General features: G+C 41.2%; 1 protein-coding gene across 1 annotated transcript in view; it reads right to left on the bottom strand.

Annotated features, from left to right (window-relative positions):
* cfap221 (cilia and flagella associated protein 221) overlaps window positions 1-17,203 on the bottom strand; it is a 30,862-nt gene extending 13,659 nt beyond the window's left edge. The window contains exons 1-11 of the mRNA XM_061226678.1: window positions 17,171-17,203; window positions 15,184-15,357; window positions 14,075-14,175; window positions 13,646-13,732; window positions 12,691-12,786; window positions 12,303-12,403; window positions 10,408-10,511; window positions 5,460-5,619; window positions 2,893-3,085; window positions 1,900-2,014; window positions 39-147 (exon numbers count right to left, since the gene is read on the bottom strand). Of these exons, the coding sequence (XP_061082662.1) occupies window positions 39-147; window positions 1,900-2,014; window positions 2,893-3,085; window positions 5,460-5,619; window positions 10,408-10,511; window positions 12,303-12,403; window positions 12,691-12,786; window positions 13,646-13,732; window positions 14,075-14,175; window positions 15,184-15,304 (1,187 nt within the window). The 5' untranslated portion in view covers window positions 15,305-15,357; window positions 17,171-17,203. The remainder of the gene's footprint in view (window positions 1-38; window positions 148-1,899; window positions 2,015-2,892; window positions 3,086-5,459; window positions 5,620-10,407; window positions 10,512-12,302; window positions 12,404-12,690; window positions 12,787-13,645; window positions 13,733-14,074; window positions 14,176-15,183; window positions 15,358-17,170) is intronic.
* Between the last annotated feature and the right edge of the window lie 2,014 nt (window positions 17,204-19,217).

Genomic DNA, 19,217 nt, shown 5'->3' with positions numbered 1-19,217 from the left:
TTCACTGTGTGCCACGCCCTGCTGTACTAACGGCTTACCATCTCAAAGTATTGGCCCTCTCTTCCTGCACGTCCTGGCGGACTTTGCTTTCAAATAAAGCTTCCTTCATCTGTCTGGACAGGGACCGCGCCTTGGCCTGGGACATCGCTGGACATGATAAAGAACAAACACAAATGCTGTGCAGGCACAAAGGAAAGACGGACTGGAACAGCCAGCTGAAGTAGATCACACAGCATATTCAAAGCTTTTGTCATATCACCCTGCGCTGACCAGGAACAGAGTGTCTGCACTGGTCAGCCAGAGTCAAAAATGTATTACACATTCCTTGATAAACTTGAATAGCTTCCATAATGAATAATGAACATGCATTGCCGCTGATTTTGTTTTGTGTTTGCTTCTGAAATTCGGTTCCACAGTGCCTGTCTGTTATTATTGAATTAGATTTGATGTCAATCACATTTGCTTAAAGCCAAATGCAGTGTAGCCAGCGTTCCCGTATTGAGAAATCGGCTCCTGAAATATAAAGTCACAGTAGCACAGACAGTTACCACTCATGCATTGCTTTGAGTCATTAAAGTGAAAGTGAAAGCCATCCACTGTAGAAAAGATGTGTCATTATTGCATTATGGCACTGGTCAGAATGTTTAGGGTGTAACTGTATTCCACTATGATTGCTAAAAGCTACGCTTTTTTAAAATCAGAATGGATGGTTTTCCAGTGTGAATGACCTGTGAAATGACTGGGATTGAGTGAGGGGGATTACCCATCATAGTTCAGAAACTGTACAGCATAGAATCACAGACTCTGTAAAGACAACATACTGTCTGTGTCATAAGAACAACATGAGAATAACATGTCATTCAGCCCACCCTAGCATGTCATTCTGTGTGTGGTCTATGGCTGTAGTTACTGTAAGCTAGCGTTATGGGACTGGGGAGTTATATTCATTACGTAACCGGTGCCTACAGGTGGGCATTCATAAAGACAGAATTCAGAAACCCACGTGCACTCTGTGTAGGAGCCAATCAGAGGCGAGCGTGCCCCAGGGGTTAGGGGAGGATGCTTTCATCCTATCAGGACGCTTGGGGAAAACGAATAAGGGCTCTTCGCTACGACGGTCCGATGAACAGGTGAGGCTGTGTAACACGGGCATGGCAGGACGGTGTGTCAACACTCTGAGTGATAGTGCCTCCAATATGAACTGTGTCGCACTTGCAGGGACTAATAAACCGCCCAGCCTCTGTTCAGCTAATCTGCGCGAGGTCTGTTCGATTGCAGTAACAAAAAGGCGGAATAATAGGGAGGTGGGAGAGTGATATGCAGGAGCAGGGGGTAATGCCATCTGTGGGGATCGTTTTCCCCACTGCGTCACTGCATCGCACTGCTGAAGAGCACTGAACGTGCAGTCTGAACAGTGCAGTCTCCAGTCTGCAATGAACAGAACAGCAGGTGGGTTTTAATACAGAAGTCATTTGGAGGATTATGCCCTACTATGCTGTGTCACTTTGTTACTGTGTGCTGTGTCACTTTGTTACTGTGTCACTTTGTTACTGTGTGCTGTGTCACTTTGTTACTGTGTGCTGTGTCACTTTGTTACTGTGTGCTGTGTTTGTTACTGTGTGCTGTCACTTTGTTACTGTGTGCTGTGTCACTTTGTTACTGTGTCACTTTGTTACTGTGTGCTGTGTTTGTTACTGTGTGCTGTGTTACTTTGTTACTGTGTGCTGTGTCACTTTGTTACTGTGTCACTTTGTTACTGTGTGCTGTGTTTGTTACTGTGTGCTGTGTTACTTTGTTACTGTGTGCTGTGTTTGTTACTGTGTTACTTTGTTACTGTGTGCTGTGTTTGTTACTGTGTTACTTTGTTACTGTGTGCTGTGTGTGAGTGGGTAATAGTACCTTCTCTCAGGTCTTTGGAGGTCAGCTTGTCCTGCCTCTGCATCAGCACCTTGGCCACTCCAGCAGGCGTGCTCACATCGATAGCAGGTTTCAGGCCCTGCGGCTCCCTCTCCCTCTGTACAGGAGGACAGTGTCGCCGTTAGCAACCCCTCACAGCTGCTCGACTGACAGATGAGCTGCCAATGACGGAGCATAACTCCTACAGCTGTGTGGATGGAAACCGGGCCCACGATGGGACTACCAATCAATTAACAAGACAACAATGAACCGGACATTACAAATTGGTTACAAATTTTTCCCTTTTTCTCCCAAATTGGTAGTTAATTGTGCCATATTTATTCCAATTATTTGCGTTAGCTGGAGATGCACCGCTTACGTCCCTGCCCCTCAGCAGCCCGGAGGGATCTGGCGATCCAGAGAGTGACACACCTTCTTCAAGCCATATCGTCTCAGAGCCTGCGACCGTGTAGCCGAGGCCAGTCTGACTGTATATTATCTTTTATTTCATTCTAATTCATCTGAATGGTCTTTATTGCACTTTATGCAATTTTGCACATAATTGCACTCGAAAATTAAGGCTCATTGATATCAATGAACATCTGTTCTGATTGGCTGGCTAGCTCCAATGAGTTGAACGCCGTCTGTGCCAAGCGCTTGGATTTGTTCTGCCGATGTGGAAGTCCAAACGGGTTGTTTAAATGCACTTTCTTGGATTTATTTGAGGACTGTGCATTTTGATGCTTTCTCAGTGTTTTTATAGCACCTTCAATTCCTTTATAATCCACATAGCAATATGGTAAATATGGGACCTTTAATATTAAACACCATTGCACCTTATTTCATTTTATGTCTCTCTCCAGACACAGTGGAGGATCTGATCGGAAATAGCATTGAAGGGTCTGAGCTTTGAGAAAGTTAATGTGAGAGAATGTGTTCAAGTTGGTTTAACCAGGGAAAAAGGGTTAGAAGGCCAAATCAGGGAAGTGTCCTCACCTTGCGAGGGCCCAGGGTCTGGGCCTGGGCCTGGGTTTGGGTTTGGGTCTGGGTCTGGGCCTGGGTTTGGGCCTGGGTCTGGGCTGGACCCAGGAGCTTCCTCTTGGTCCTGGACAGGTGCAGTGGTGAGATGGACTGAGGATCCAGGAGCTCTTTCAGTGACACACTGCCCTGTGTGTCACCCATACCATCACTGTCCACAGCCGAAAACACACACACACTGCCAATTAGACATGTAATTAAATAAGAAAATAACATATTATTATTATTATTATTATTATTTAAACGTTTTACATAGTTTTTATTTTCTATTTATGACAAATAAAAACATCACCAATTTAAAAATGATATTATTAATGATATACTGTGTGTTATTATGTATAACTGTCATCATCCTTGCTTTCTTAGGTTCAGTCATATTAATATATTTTTAACCCCTTACTTAAAGTGTCAGTTCAATAAAGGATTGTATAATTCATTCATAATATAAGCGTAAATTGGTTTCTGTGAAGGGACCGGAAAATGTTGGCGATCTCTCAATCTTTCGTCTCGTGATGTCCTCGTTACAAATCGATAAATCTTCATACATCCATAGATGCATCTTTCTCCCTATCTTCCCATCGCTCATCTCTCCCAATTACGCCTGATGGAAGTGGACACAGGCCTCACCAGCCTGTCTTAGCAGGGGGCTTGATCTGGAGGTGACCTTTGTGTGACTGTACACTTGATATCAGAGTACATCCCTCAGGAGAATCATTAACTTCCCTGTGCTATAAACTGGGGAGAAATGCAGATCCGCCCTCCGTGATGGATTGCACTCATTTTCTCATGGGAACAGAGTAAGGGGGGGACTTAATATGCAGACGCACAGCCAAACACAATCAGGCCCAATTATCGTACTAAAGCACACTCATCTAAATTCAAATGTGAACACAAGGCTTCCCGCATTTGAAAATATAGACCTACCTTCAATTCCATTAGTAGAATTTTTTTTACATATTTAGGCATGGAAAAAAACAGGCCATTTCGATGTGATCATTCATGCAAGTCAGCTCAAATAGCAGCAACGTGTTTATGCGAAGGTGCTATTACCCTTTTACTGCTTTTTCTCAACTTAATGTTGAGAGAATTGTGCAAGATAAAATCATTGGAACTATTAATGTGACTGAGAAGGCCACTCAAGGTTGTCCAAAACAGAATAAGGTGTTCACCATATATACTTTACCACCCATCCACAAACATAAACATCAATGAGACCTACTTAGAAAATAGATCCAAAGGTGCTTAGCAGGATTTACCAAGCTCATATACAATGTCATTTTTAAATTAGTATGCAATTTACTGGTCAATTATTTTGTTAGTGTGTACAAGAGCAAGGTTTCTATTATTTTTGGGTTACTATTGGCATAAGCTAATTAAAAAAAATGTATTAATTATATAACAGTAATAATAATTTCATATGTACCGTGTATTTTAACTAAAAATGTGATGTTGAATGTAACGCATCTCATCGGAGCTGACATCACAAAGCTGTCAGGCGGATGAAATAAACTCCCATGATCATATATCAGACAAGCAGCGTGAGCCACAAACACAGTCAGTTTATGGGCTGTCTGGTCATACAATGGATCACGGACCCGAATTTAGACAGCGTACACAGACAGTGTAGGACCGCAATTCTGTGTGGCTCTAGGGGGTTACAACCACCTTCTGTTGCCATGCATAAACTCCAGTGTTTGGTCAGACCTCTGGAAATGAATGCAGGAATGGTGGAATATAAATGTAACTTAATTCTTAATGGTAGCTTTCCAAAATAGGACATGAAAATAATATAATACCATGTGACAGGGCAGTCTTTCCGATTGGCGGAAAATCCAAGATGGTAGCATTTGCTTTTCAGATTATCTTTGTGTATTTACAGGTAGAATAACCTTTTTCTGGTTCAATAATCTGATTAAAAGCCAACATCGTGTTTATACAACATTGCTCAACCATTGCACTGGAAATAATCTGTCCCAAAACAATGCTTTAAATGTTCCAATCTTAACAAATGTTCTGTCTTCTAGTGCTGGATCCAGGTCATAACTTTTATAAACAAACTTTATAAACAAACTCCCCAGTCATTCTTGGCAGGTAAATATATAATATAGTGAAAGCATTAGACAAGTACTTCATTATTACATTACGTTACGTGGCATTTAGCAGACGATCTTATCCAGAGCGACGTACAACAAAGTGCAAATCAAACACAAGAACAAGTGCAAAAGTGGACCTGAGAGGACAGTACTGTTCCGAGTCCTAGTGTAAACATACAGCAATTCAGAACCCTTCACCTACCACCATTCCATAAAGTATACAAAGCAGGTGAACTGCAGGCACCTTATTGACCAGAGGTGTCGCTATTGCACTCTGAGGCAGGGAAAACCTTGCTGACAGAGACCTTTGCTGGGTTACAGTGCTCTGCTCCACTGAGAGCTAGTGTGGATGCACAGCACTTTCCTGTTATATTTCACACATTTATCACACAGGCCAACATGGATCATTTCACTTCCCTCTCCTGGACGTACCCGAGGCCCAGGTACGGAGAGCAGGTCCCCGTGATGGTGCAGACGTAAGGCTTGGAGTTGAACTGAGAGATGACCAGCTGCAGGGTGGTCTGGGCAGTGCCATACTCCAGCGGCGTGAATGTCACCGTTACTGTCACCCTCCCGTTCGCTGGGATGACCCCTATTAACACAGAAAGATCGGCTGACTGGCACATGCCTCAGTTCTGGATTAAACCTCAAATGAACAAGTACAAGTATACATTGATGTATTTATATTCTGATAAGTAATGTTACAACATATTCATATACTGTATACTTTGTTTTGGAACAAAGATAGAGCTTGAGATTTGACACGTCAGCCTCATTGTCTTTATACACTGACCAGATTGTCAGAGGGCAGTTCAAGGAAAAAATACATTTGATATTTTACCACTTCCCTATGTCTCATAGTTTATGTTTGAATCCTATTGAATCACCGAGTTCACCTTAGACACCATCTTCACTCGATGTGATTGATTATAAAGTACTGGTTCCACCCTGATAAGTGGCTGTTTTCTTTTCCTTCTTAACCCAGCACTCTAAGCTGCATGGCTTTTGCTTGACAGAGAAGGGGTATTAGGCTTGCACGCAAGGCCATATGTCTATATGCAACATATGCTAAACTTTGATGGAAATGTTTCGAATGAAAGTTCTTTTTTCAGACTGTAACCTATGTCTCACAAAGCAAAGACAAAGAGAGAGAGTCGGTGCTCTAATTTCTTCTGTGTGAAAATGACTTTAGTGATTAATGAAGTGTTGGAGGAAGTGGGGAAGCTAGTGTAGCACTGAGCCATTTGGGTAGGACGACAGTAAACATCTAAATTCATCCCCAATGTCTGGATTGCATCAATGCTCCGGAGACAGTCTGGGATAAGCCTCACACCCCCTCCCTCTCCCTGAGGGCCCAGACCCACACGTCACTGCCTATGAGGAAACTGAACACAGCTTGTTTTCTGTCACGGTGACGGCAGGTTACCTCAGGATAAATCAGGAAACCTGGGTGAGAGGGACGTTAAATTGCAAGGCACTGACATAAGGTGAACATTTGGATTTGGTGGTCCTTTTAGTGGGACTTGAGATTAAAGGGATTTGGACCCCCTGTCTTGAGAAAATTCATTGGGTAACATAATCTGTTGCAAATGACTGTGAAGTTAAAGTGCAGACTTTCAGTTTAACACAAGGGTTTTTACATCTATAGTGGGTGAACAGTGTCGGAATTGTAGCTGTTTTCATACATAGTCCTCCCAATTGTAGGGGACCAAAAGTAATTGGACAATTGGATACTCAAATGTTTCTTGGACAGGTGTGTTAAGTTTCATCATTAGTTCATGCATAAAAGAGCGAGCAAAAGAAAAAATGTCAATCAAAAAAGAAATCAATCATAGCCAAACAATTAAGTGTGTCAAAACGGTTTGGTACATTGTTAAGAAGCAAGAAGGTGCTGGTGCGCTCAGCAATGGCAAACAACCTGGTAGACCATGTAAGACCAGTGTAGTGGATGACAGAAGATTCCTTCAAATAGTGAAGAATGGTATCAAAATAATAAAAATAGTAATGATATATAAATGGTGAAGAAAAATCCCTTTGTTCAACAGATCAAGTGCACTCTCCAGGATGTAGGCGTAGATGTGTTAAAAATATACTTTAAAAAACTTGTGGAGTTTTGGAACAAAGTTTCATGGATGGATGAGACAGAGATCAACCTGTAGTGATGAAAAGAGGAAAGTGTGGAGAAGAAAAGAACAGCTCATGATCCAAAGCATACCACCTCATTTGTCAAACATACATAGTGTTATGGCTTGGGAAAGTATGGCTGCCACTGGAACCGGCTCACTTGTGTTCATTGATGATGTCACTGCCGAAGTATCCAGAAACATCTTGTCTGCTCAGATCCAAGCAAATGCATCAAAACTGATGCAGCAGGACAATGATCCAAAACATACAGCCAAATAGTTTTTTTCAGGACAAGAAGTGGAATGTTCTTGACTGGCCAATCAGCTGACCTCAATCCAATTGAGCATGCACTTCACTTGCTGAAGACCAGGCTGAAGGCAAAATAGCCCCCAAAAAAGGAGCAGTAGAAGAAGGCTGCAGTTCAGGGAAGTTACCCAGCATTTGGTGATGTTCATGGGTCAAAGACTTAATGGTACTGACAATGGTACCTTAATGGTAACATTCATTGATCGCAAAGGACTTGCATTTAAATATTTTAATATGATGACTTTATTTCAGTTTGTGTCCATTTGTCCAATTACTCTTGGTGCCCTAAAATTGGGGGGGAACTAGGTATAAAAAGGGCACAACACAGTTCACCCAATATGGATGTAAAATTAAAACAACTAAAGCTGAACGTCTGCACCACATTGTTTGATTTCAACTCTGTTTGCTGTATAGAGCGAAAACAACAAACATGTGTTACTGTCCAAATAAGTACACCAAATATGTGTATACATTTTGAAATGTTATTGCGTGCAAAGTTGTGACCTGGTTAGTTGCATCAACGGCAGACAAACAAATTTTCTGAATACAATGCTGAATATTATTTCCATGGCGAACGCCAAACAACCCTGTTTGTTGACTTGAGATCTGCTGCATCTGTTGAGCCTCCTTTTTTTTTCAGATGGAGTGCCATAATGTTCTTGGTTATTTATTTAGGTAAAATTAACAGATACAAATTGTTTGGTTTATGTGTTGTACATGACTGTTGAAACAAAGCTTCAGATTTGGTTACAAAGTTTTTGCATGCCCTTATCAAACACTGGATATAACTTAGCACATTGTCAAATCAAACAGATTAGGCAAGGGAAAACATTTTAGGGAATTTTTTTTTGTCACTTGTGCCATTAATGTCTCGGAACTGCTGTAACACTCTACTATCTCGATCTTTTAAACAATTAATATTTGTAAAGGTGGCATAATTTTCATAGCTCTTCACTCTTACTTGAAGGTGAGAGTGAAGGTGAGAGAAGATAGGTGAAAAACTATTAATTTGAGCATTGCATATGATTCTGCACATGACATAATATTCCTATTAAAAAAACTACCACTGAGTAAAATGTTCCACTGACTTTCAGAATATATTTTTGGAAACAAGTTTAAGGCAATGTTTAAAGTTATGTGAAGCATTTTTAAGGCTACAGTATATTTAAGACTTTAATGCTACGGTTAAGACTGTGTGAAGTCTTTTAAGACGACATGTAAGGCTATGTTAAGCTGCTTTTAAGGCTAAGTTTAAGATATACACTCAGTGAGCACTTTATTAGGTATTTAGTAGACAATGTTAGTTGAGAGATGCTCTTCTGCATACCACTGTTGTAGTGCCTGGTTATCCCGTCTGGCCCTTCTCCTCGGACCTCGTCTCATTAAGAAGGCTTTTCTGCCTGCAGAACTACTGCCTACTAGATGTTTTTTTGTTTTTGCACCTTTCTCTGCAAACTCTAGAGACTACTGTGGCTGAAAATCATAGCAGTTTCTGACATACTCAAACCACCCTGTCTAGCACCCACAATCATCCCACTGTCAAAGTCACCTAGATCACATTTTCTCTCCATTCTGATGGTTGATGTGAACATTAACTGATGCTCCTGACACGTATCAGCATGATTTTATGCATTGCACTGCTGCTACACGATTGGCTGATTAGATGGCATAAATAAGTAGGTGTTCCTAATAAAGTTCTCAGTGAGTGTATATAAGCAGTTTTTTCACACTCCAGATTTTGAGGGCTTCCAAAGCTGATCACAGAGATTTGGGCAAAACCTGGCCTGAGCGATTTCAGGCTGAAAACCTGCAGCCATGCGTCCAGCCTGGGATTCAAACCTACAACCATCTGATCACAAGCCCATTTTCTAAATCTCTGAGCAAAAAGTCTGTTTAACTGAACAGAGGAGCATTGATATATTCCCTTCATTGGCAGAAATATGTAGGTCACACGGTTCTGTAACTATTTTTAAAGTATTTTTCAGCTGGCTTGTGTAGCCTGGCTCTGTCAGTCCAAAATCCAAACTCAGCCCAGCTTTTCCAGCGTTAGACACAGATGTACAGCCCGGCGACGTGTTTTGTGTGTCCATAGTGTTTTCAAAACACACAAATCAGAGCGGGGCCCTGGGCGACACTGGCTCCCACACCCCGCACACGCACACACGCACGGTCGCCTGAGAGACGGGCGAAACACGAAGCCTTCTGCAGCACCTGAGAACGACCAGCAGCGGAGCTCTGGAGCCTGCACACACACGCCTGACCCCGAGACAGCGGGACATTCACGGGATTACTCAGCTACTGCAGCTGAGAGCTGGCCTGGAGAGTCGTTATTATCAGCACAGAGCTCCAGGATTCATTACTCCCCAGTTATTCATAAAAATGCAGAAAAGTGCCTGCATGTCTCTTTCAGCTATATTTATAATGCATATTTATAAATATGAGAAAACAGTACATGCCCATAGGAACTGCCAGGAAATACCAGTATACATTTCCATACTTCCTGTTTGAGACTAGTTTGCTGTATGAAGGCAGGTGGCAGTCCAGTTTTTTTTTATCTTTAATAGAGCTGATGGCATGTGTGGCATGTGTGATTAGCATGTGGGGGGGGGGGTGTTTCTGTTTATAAGTAATTGAATGAAAACCAAGGCTGACACGTTCAGTTAGTCATCCAAGAAAGTGATTCTCAAGCATCATATTTTGCTGGTTGTGGTTTAGTGGTTTAGTACAGTTCAAATTCCATACGCCATTTGGAACATACATATGTGGATACAAGTGCTTAATGAAAGTGTCATTTACAATTTAGGCCAGAACCGGACCTACTCTAATGTAGGTCATAATTGAACATAATAAACATGATTGATTGACAGTGCATAGCGGCTCCACCCATGCTAAGGTTCACTTCACTTGAAAGTTCTGTACTTCACAGCCCCTTAGCGTGAGGCAGAGTTACCTGAGAGAGGCTGGATGCTGAAGGCCTTGTGTGGCTCGATGCAGTACACCTGGAACTCAAAGTCTATCGGGCAGCTGCAGCTCAAGGGAATGCAGTGGCCGACGCTGCAGGAACAGGGCAAAACATGAGCGCTCGACTAATGAGTTATTCACTACCAGTACCATTACCGTCAACAAACAAACATACAGACGATAACATGCAGAGACGGTGTGTGGACTTTCAGTGGTTTACATCGCCACACCACTCTGGCCTTCAGCGAGCACACAGGTGACAGGAATGGCGAGAGGAATGGATATGTAGCTGCTGCTTCAGAACACCCTCCTGTGCAGCATAATAGCTGGCACTTCTCTCTCCATCCCTCCCTCCTGGCATTCCTAACACACAAATCTTAATCGCTCTGACATAAATGCAAAGAAAGGGAGCCTGCAGTCTGCACTGATGAGATCAAATGAAAGCTGGCCATTTGTCACGGCAAGTTGGCCTTGTGTAAATGTTCAGTAATTAGTCAAAGGTGCTATTAAGGAGAGACTTCCTCGTGCTTCTCATTCTCTCATGGAATGAACTGTGACTCATTTCCCACCTGTTGTGTACCGCACTCTCTCTCACCCAACCCAACAGTTTCTATTCACAGATTTTAAATCATATTATCGCAGCATTTTTCCATAATTTGACTCAAAATTGCTAATTGCTTTAGGTTAGTACCCTAAACCTTACACTGAATTAGTCTTAAGTGGATTTAAATGTGTTGCCTGCATGAATAATCTTGTGATATTACATAATTTTGCTAAATAATTTCAGTCCACGATAAGACTGGGGCATCTGTTCCATGAAGACATCACAGTTAATTATACTGATAAATCGATCAATCCTGTTTTCGTCCTAAACATGCCACAAGCTTATGGGGTACAACCTGCTTCATGACTCAGCCCCTTGGTTTTTGGCTGGCTCACTGTAAAAAAAAATCCCTTCCAAGGGCTTAAAATAAATGCTTTTATATACCACTCTTATATATTAATTATACTGTATTAGATATGCAAGGAGAGCAGGGTCCTTAGAAGCAGCTACATTGAAGTTGGTTCAGTTGTAACTCTGCAATGGAAGAGGACTTGTCCTTTTCAAACATATTCCTTCAACGCTTGATCAGCTTTCTCTGCTCGTCTCCATTCTGTCTATCCAGACTAATCCAGACTAATAAAAAGGCCCATAAAACGACTAAGACCAGACTGCCGAAAATCTTTATTGCCTTCCGTTTACAGGCAATATCACTTGGGTGTTTATTCCCCGAACTTGTCTGCAGCGTCCCCTTATCGCACTGTTTTATAAACGGGACCTGAGCTTTTTTTCTCACTTTATTTGTTTTGAAAACAAAGGTGCATTTGTTTCCTCACGGGTTTGTAACACGACTGTGGTTACAAAGGGAGGGCTGGAGATAATATCAGATACCGTCACGTTAACAAAAGCCTTGGGCTGATAGTGCTGTGAGACTGAAAGCCGAACACGTCAAACACCTGAATTAAACATCAAACTTGGCAACGTTTCACAGTGTTTAATTTTCTTGTGCAAATATCTTCTGGGGGTCAGCCATATTTCACCCTTTTCCATCATGGAGAGAACAGGTGGAGTGTGAACTTCACAAGGTCAGCGTGACAGTGGGTTACATCAAAAGATTTTTGGGAATGTTGTTTCTGTTCGCGTCCTGACCCTGTTATCATCCTGGACTGCCTCATAACATTGTCAGACTGCAAAAAGCTTCTCTCTTCTTTGGAGGGACCAAAAACTTATCATAAACCTCACAACTATTAAGTTAACTATTAACTAATACGCATGAAGTTAATAATTTTTCAGGAGGGAATTTAAAATATTCAGACAATTTAATTGAAAGTTTAATTTAATACCTCTGACCCAGCGGGACGGGTGGCAGGCGGACATGGGGAGGTATTTCCAAATCGTTGATGACGGGGTAAGCGTGGACAGGTACCAGGAGGTTCTCGTCGCCCTGAAAACGACAGGCACACTGTGGATGGAGGTCACGGTTGGGCAAGTACAAAGCATATGAACAGAAAACGACTTCAACTGAAATGACTCCCCTTACACAGTAGTGAATAAAATGACTGTGTGCATGTGTTGGTAAGTACAGTGTTAGTGTGTGCTTCTGCTATTTTATCCTTTAATTAACCAGGAAAACCCTCCCTCACAGAGTGAAAATCTCCTTTACAAGTCTCAAAGGCAAAGACAACACAGTTGTGAATCATAATACTCATCTCCTGAGTGTTAGATATCTACCTTGCAGTGAATCCGAATGGAATCATAAAAGTACCGCCATTCATCTGGGCTGAAATGCACTTTCACTGTATAGGAGAGTCCTGGGACCAGCCGACACTGCAAAGCACAAACATCCTATAGTCAAAGTGCCTGCATTTCATTGATGAGTGTAGTGTAAAGTTATTCTTTAATACATACAAATACAAATAAAACCACAAAATATATTTAAAAAATGTTGTATTGCAGTATGTTTTTCCGACATCTTAATGCACTTGTAATATGATGCAATAAGTAAAAGTACCGCCTGTAGCTTAGTGGCTAAAGCCCATGACCCAGAAGGTTGGTGGTTCAAGCCCTGGTGCAGCTACGATAAGATCCGCACAGCTGTTGAGCAAGGCTCTTAACCCTGCATTGCTCCAGGGAGGATTGTCCCCTGCTTATTCTAATCAATGATAAGTCGCTTTGGATAAAATTATCAGCTAAATAAGAAATTATAATTATAGGATTCTTGTGAACCTTTCAGCACTTAACCAAACATTACATCAAGAGTGAACATTCCCAAGCATCAACACTGGGAGTTTGTTAACATATACTGTACAAGTGATCATCCCAACCTCCTTTTTACTTAAATTTAAGTGTTACTGATACATTACTGTAAATTAAAGTGGCAAAACCAAATACAAATTTGCACAAAGAATAAAACTCCCACACACTGTGTACTTACATAAGTACACATTGTTGAGATTAAAGTCTTTTAATTCAAGTTCATACTTTAAGCGAATGCTCAAGAGCATTGCATTGCAGCACATCTGAATGTGGTCTTTCACATGAAGAATGCGCTGCAGATTTCCCAAGAAACAGGAACTAAACGAAACCACCACACTGCAGCAGATCCACGAGCGATAAGAACAAATGACAGTGTGAGACAAATGCCAAAATCTTCACACGCCATCAACATACATGCTGATGAGTTTACCTTTTTTGAATACTTTGTTTGAAAGTGCTTTGTTTGGGTGGGTATAATGTGGATGTTCACCACTTCAGAGGAAATGTTGATGAGTTTCTGTGGAAGGAAAAAGATTACAGTACAATTCCAGTTGCTGAATGCTTCTTTAACAAGCACACAATGAAGATTTGATCTGTATTTACCATTCAAAAGCATTTGCTAAGCATATTTGTTAAAGTACAATTGTACAATTTGGAAGCCTATTACATGACTAGAATTCAACTACTGTGGTTAAAATCAAGTGATGAGTAGTGTCACAAATAGGAGTCAAACCCAAAATCCTGTAAATACGAGGAGAAATACTGATGAATGACAAATACGAAAGATGAAATTGAAGCAATAAAGGCCTGACTGTTGACTTCATCAGGTCCTGCAGCGAATCTTTGGGCCCTGACTTACCAAGACCCTCTGGTAATCTGACCCCACCTCGAAGCCGCCAAAGTGAATCGCAGAAGGCTCGGCTTGTATGACATCGTTACCCTGGAGTTTGGAAAAGACTTCTGGGAAGCGAAAGGAGACAGGCAGTGTATGAGCAGAGCATCAAGAGAGTAGAGAGAGAAGCAGAGTAGCAGAGAGCAAGGCATATTGTACATGCTACATGCTATAAAAAGAAAATACTGTGGACATTGGTCATCTTGATACCTTTTCTAACTCTGGGTAGGAGCAAAACTCAGTCCAACACATCATCAAATTGCTAGATGTGACAAGTATGTGGCTAGAGTACATATGTGAACTGTCAAATTATGCTGACTCTCATTACTATGAAGTATTGTATTCATTATAGTAATGGGAGTGATCAAGATTGTGAAATTTTTAATAAATGGAACCACCATGTGTTAATAGTGACTGTAAATAATAATAATTGTAGTGTTTTGCAGATAGGACGGCACGGGTGCAGTGGGTATGGTGCAGCCGCCTCACAGCAAGGAGGTCCTGGGTTTGAATCCCTGTCGGCCGGGGCCTCTCTGTGTGGAGTTTGCATGTTCTCCCCGTGTTTGCGTGGGTTTCCTCCAGGTACTCCGGTTTCCTCCCACAGTCCAAAGACATGCAGGTTAGGCTGATTGGAGAGTCTAAATTGCCCATGGGTATGAGTGTGTGAGTGAATGGTGTGTGTGCCCTGTGATGGACTGCCGACCTGTCCAGGGTGTATTCCTGCCTTTTGCCCAATGTATGCTGGGATAGGCTCCAGCCCCCCTGCGACCCTGTTCAGGATAAGCAGGTTAAGATAATGGATGGATGGATTTTGCAGATTCGTTTGATTAGTTAATATGAATTAGTGACCAACGTCATATTGTAGTTCCACCCATTATGAATCACACACTCCCATTACTAATACTACATTGCAAATGATTATTTGCTACATAGAGGCCCTTAACAAGGGAAACACATACACCTGATCTTTTACTCTTGATACAGCTCAATATTCCACCTGTAATTCTACAGCACTAACCCCCTCATCATATGTCTAGTTCCTTAACTTGTGTGGAGCAGAAAGATCAGCATCGTACTGGTTTCCAGTAGGTGATGTGGCACGTCCAGCCCCATCCTTGTCTCCTCCACCAGCTGCCCCAGAGGAAGCTTCTGGAAGCTTCTTTGGAAGGATTCTGGGGTGGAATGCACCACCTCCATTGCAGCCTGGTGCTCTTATTCTCTGATTTCCAGGATGAAACATGCCATCCGGACTGGAAGAAATACATCAATTAATCAATTAATCAGTCTTCATTTATCACACTGATTCACACTGGCCATTTTCCAAAAAATCGTTCAAGCCAATGCAGGAAAAAACTAACTGATGGTTCAATACCATTGATGTTATGAAGTAATGGCATAAGTACTGCACTGACCAAATGAGCCCCCGGACTACGGAGAGGAAATGCGTAGGCTACAGCAAAAACACCCACATTCCATGCTTCAATGCTGTTGCAAACAGACGTTTGAAATCTTACACTCTTCAAATTGAGAGATTGAATCTCTCTTTTTTTATATTATGCTAATTGCATTCCAATGAAAATGGAGGTCCTTTGTTGATCATTCTCTCTTATTAATTCAACCCTGGACTGATGGCTTCTCTCTTCCCTGTGTGGGTCTCTCTTCTTCTGAAGGCACGGCATTTGCATTACCCCCAGACTGGTCGATAAGATGACCAAAGGAACACAAAAGTGCTGCAAAGCCTCTTGTCGCTGGGGATTATTGATTTTGTTCTGCAGGCTTGTGGGTGGAGTGGGTGTTTATTCAAGTCTACATCACTATAGATTTTTCACATGGCTTATTTTGGTAAAACAATTGTAATCAATAATGTCTACAATGTTAGAGATAAGGAGGAAAACTATCACAGGAATTCTGTCTCTGAGGCTGTGCGGGTAGGTGCATTAAGGCGATTGACTGCTAATATTTCTGAAGCATAGGTAACTGGTAAAAGGTAACTCAGGTAACTGTTTAGTTTTTAGGCATTTAGTAGACTTCTTATGCAGAACAACTTGCACAGCTTAAATTATTGTATATACAATCCATGTATACAACTGGACATTCACTGAAACAATGCCAATCCCCCACCTAGGAATCAAACCCACAACCTTTGAGTTGAATGCCAATTTCGCAAAGAATTATGCCAGTATCAGTGTCTGAAAGAATAACATATGCAATGTTTTAAATGTATAAACACGGTAATCATATATTCCTTCATTTCATTTCTGTTGATGACCCCATCGTTTGGCTCTGTTATCAAGAATACTAATAGGAATTTTATTTGGCTTGCCGTTTTTAGGATTTCTGGGCCCAACAATACCTGAAAATGCGCATGAACTTGTCTCTTTCTTGCTGATTATTTGTAATATTAAAATGATCTAGCTAGTAGTAAGCAGATGATTGAAAAATACTTGTCAAATAATTTTGCTATCGACTATCAATTTCCCAGGAATTCTGTCAAGAAAGGCGGTTATTGAATGCACATGATTCAAGCATGATTCAAGTAAATTCACCCAGAAGGACCACGAGATAGCAAACAGATTAGCTCGCACCTGCCCGGAATATTACCATTTCTGTTAGCTGAAGCTCCTAGCTACTGTAGATATCTAACTCATTAACTTAATATCTAGCTGTAACTTACCGTTAGATAAAACAAGATCGCCTTAAAATATTGTTCTTAAAGTGAAGGCAAAAATTATTTAGGCAAAGAAATCAAATGGTAGTAAATGCGCAGTAACTATATTTAAATAAAACAAACCTAAAATTAGGTTCCATCCAAATGATCATTGGCTGGTTGACAGTTAAATTACTGTTAATTCGGCTGACGTTAAAGTAACTAACTTAGCTACACGCTTTCCTTTGTCACAACAGACACGGTGCCTCACTATCAGATTATTTAATTTATATAAAGGAAAAGGTGAATTTACACTTAGATTAGCAACACTAACATTATCTCAAACAACTGCACCAACTCAAGTCGTGCTTTAGTTTTAAAGAACAGTTGTGCATGAACAGCAAAACACAATGTACCTGTTATTTCCAACTTCCACCAAACACTTACTGTCACCATGGTGATGCTCCGGCTTTCCGGGGCGTGAACAAAAGGCGTGCGGAGTACCTTCAGCTCTTGCCCAAGATCATCATCCAAAATCCAAGATCACCACACACATCCAGTTCTTCCCAGAATAGTAGAAGTTCAGAATCGGTTACTCGGGCAGAAACGTTCTCGTACCGACACTTTGAGTCGAGCTGTTAAATCAGTTGTGTTACAAGCAAGCTTTTGCTGCATGACTGGAAGATTTGCCGGAGCGCTCACTTGCGATCCATAAAAGGAACGAAACGCGTTACCATTCATAATTATTCTTTTTTACATTTTTAACCTATGCATACTGTGAATAATGCATCAATCTGTGTTCGTAGGGCTTGCAAAATAATCAGGTCTGATCTTACGAAACAGATCATAAATGATTTTGCCATGAGTAAATGGAAGCCTCTTATTAGATTAAGAAGGTTTATCATAAACTCCATCGATGATCATCGTCGTAGACTTAATCACAGTGGCTGTGAATACCTTGCAAATTCAAGTCTTAGTTAACCCCTTCATCATATTACATGGAGAAGTCAGTCTCAAACAAGATTTTAAAAAGTCAACTCGTTATTTATTTTATTTCATGTCCATTGCAATGCTATAATATTTTTTATTAATTATGAAAATGGGTAGAAATAATATGTGTCCGACTACCTGCCTATCTCTCTGCATCTCTTTCAAAAATGTAGATACTTTATATTCACACTGGTTTGAAGAGTGAAAATTAGTGGATGAATTGTATATTTGCCTCCTCACATGTTAATGTGTCATCTCTCTAACATCAACATTTCACATATATGCTCACCAACTATCTGAATCCACGGGGCGGCCTGTAGCGTAGTGGTTAAGGTAAAGGACTGGGACACGCAAGGTCGGTGGTTCTAATCCCGGTGTAGCCACAATAAGATCCGCACAGCCGTTGGGCCCTTGAGCAAGGCCCTTAACCCTGCATTGCTCCAGGGGAGGATTGTCTCCTGCTTAGTTTAATCAACTGTACGTCGCTCTGGATAAGAGCGTCTGCCAAATGCCAATAATGTAATGTAATGGTTGCTAAGGGTGTGCAGTGCACCTTCATCATCATTCTCATTCACGTATCCAAAGACTCCATTTCTGACAGATTTCCATCTGCCAGACGTTTTATGACCTTTGCTGCTGTGTAAATATGAAATTTCTTTGGACAAATACAGTGCAGTCTATTAGTATTTGGGAACAATTTTCTGTTGTTCTCACTCTGTACTCCAACAAACAAACATTTGAAATCAAACAAGCACCATGGAGTTAAAGCGCAGCCTCTTAGCTTTAAATTGAGGGTTTTCACATTCATATTGGGTGAACAGCATAGGAATTGTAACCGTTTTTATACATAGTGCCCCCAATTTTAGGGGACCAAAAGTAATTTGATAATTGGCTGCTCAAATGTTTCTTGGAGAGGTGTGTCAAGTTTTATTGCCAGTTCAGACATAAAAGTTGATTCTATGAGTGCCATCTATATTTGCAGTCTGTTGTTGTTGTCTCTCAACACAAGGACCAAAGAAGTGTCAATACCAGTAACATGGTGATTAGGGTGTTATAGCTTGGGTGTGTATGGCTGCCACAGGTGCTGGATCACTTGTGTTTGATGATATCACTACTGACGGTAGCAGTCAGATGAATGATGAAGTATACAGATACATATTGCCTGCTCAGATCCAAGACAATGCATCAAAACAACACTGGGACGATGCCTCATCATGCAACAGGACAATGATCCAAAACATACAGCAAAAGTAGCCAAGGCATATTTTTAGGCATTTTGTTGACTGGCCATGTCAATTAACTAACCTCAATCCAATTAAGCATGCATTTGAAGCATGCTGAAGACCAGATTGAAAACAAAATAGGTTCAGAAACAAGCAGGAGCTGATGAGGGCTGATTGATTGCAAAGGCTTTGCAATGAAACATTGAATATGATGAGTTCATTTTAGTTTCTGTTAATTTCCCCTAAAATT

Source organism: Conger conger, chromosome 17 (genome assembly GCF_963514075.1).
Source record: "Conger conger chromosome 17, fConCon1.1, whole genome shotgun sequence".
In the NCBI taxonomy this organism is placed as follows: Eukaryota; Metazoa; Chordata; class Actinopteri; order Anguilliformes; family Congridae; genus Conger; species Conger conger.
This window is presented reverse-complemented; position numbering and strand designations above follow the sequence as displayed.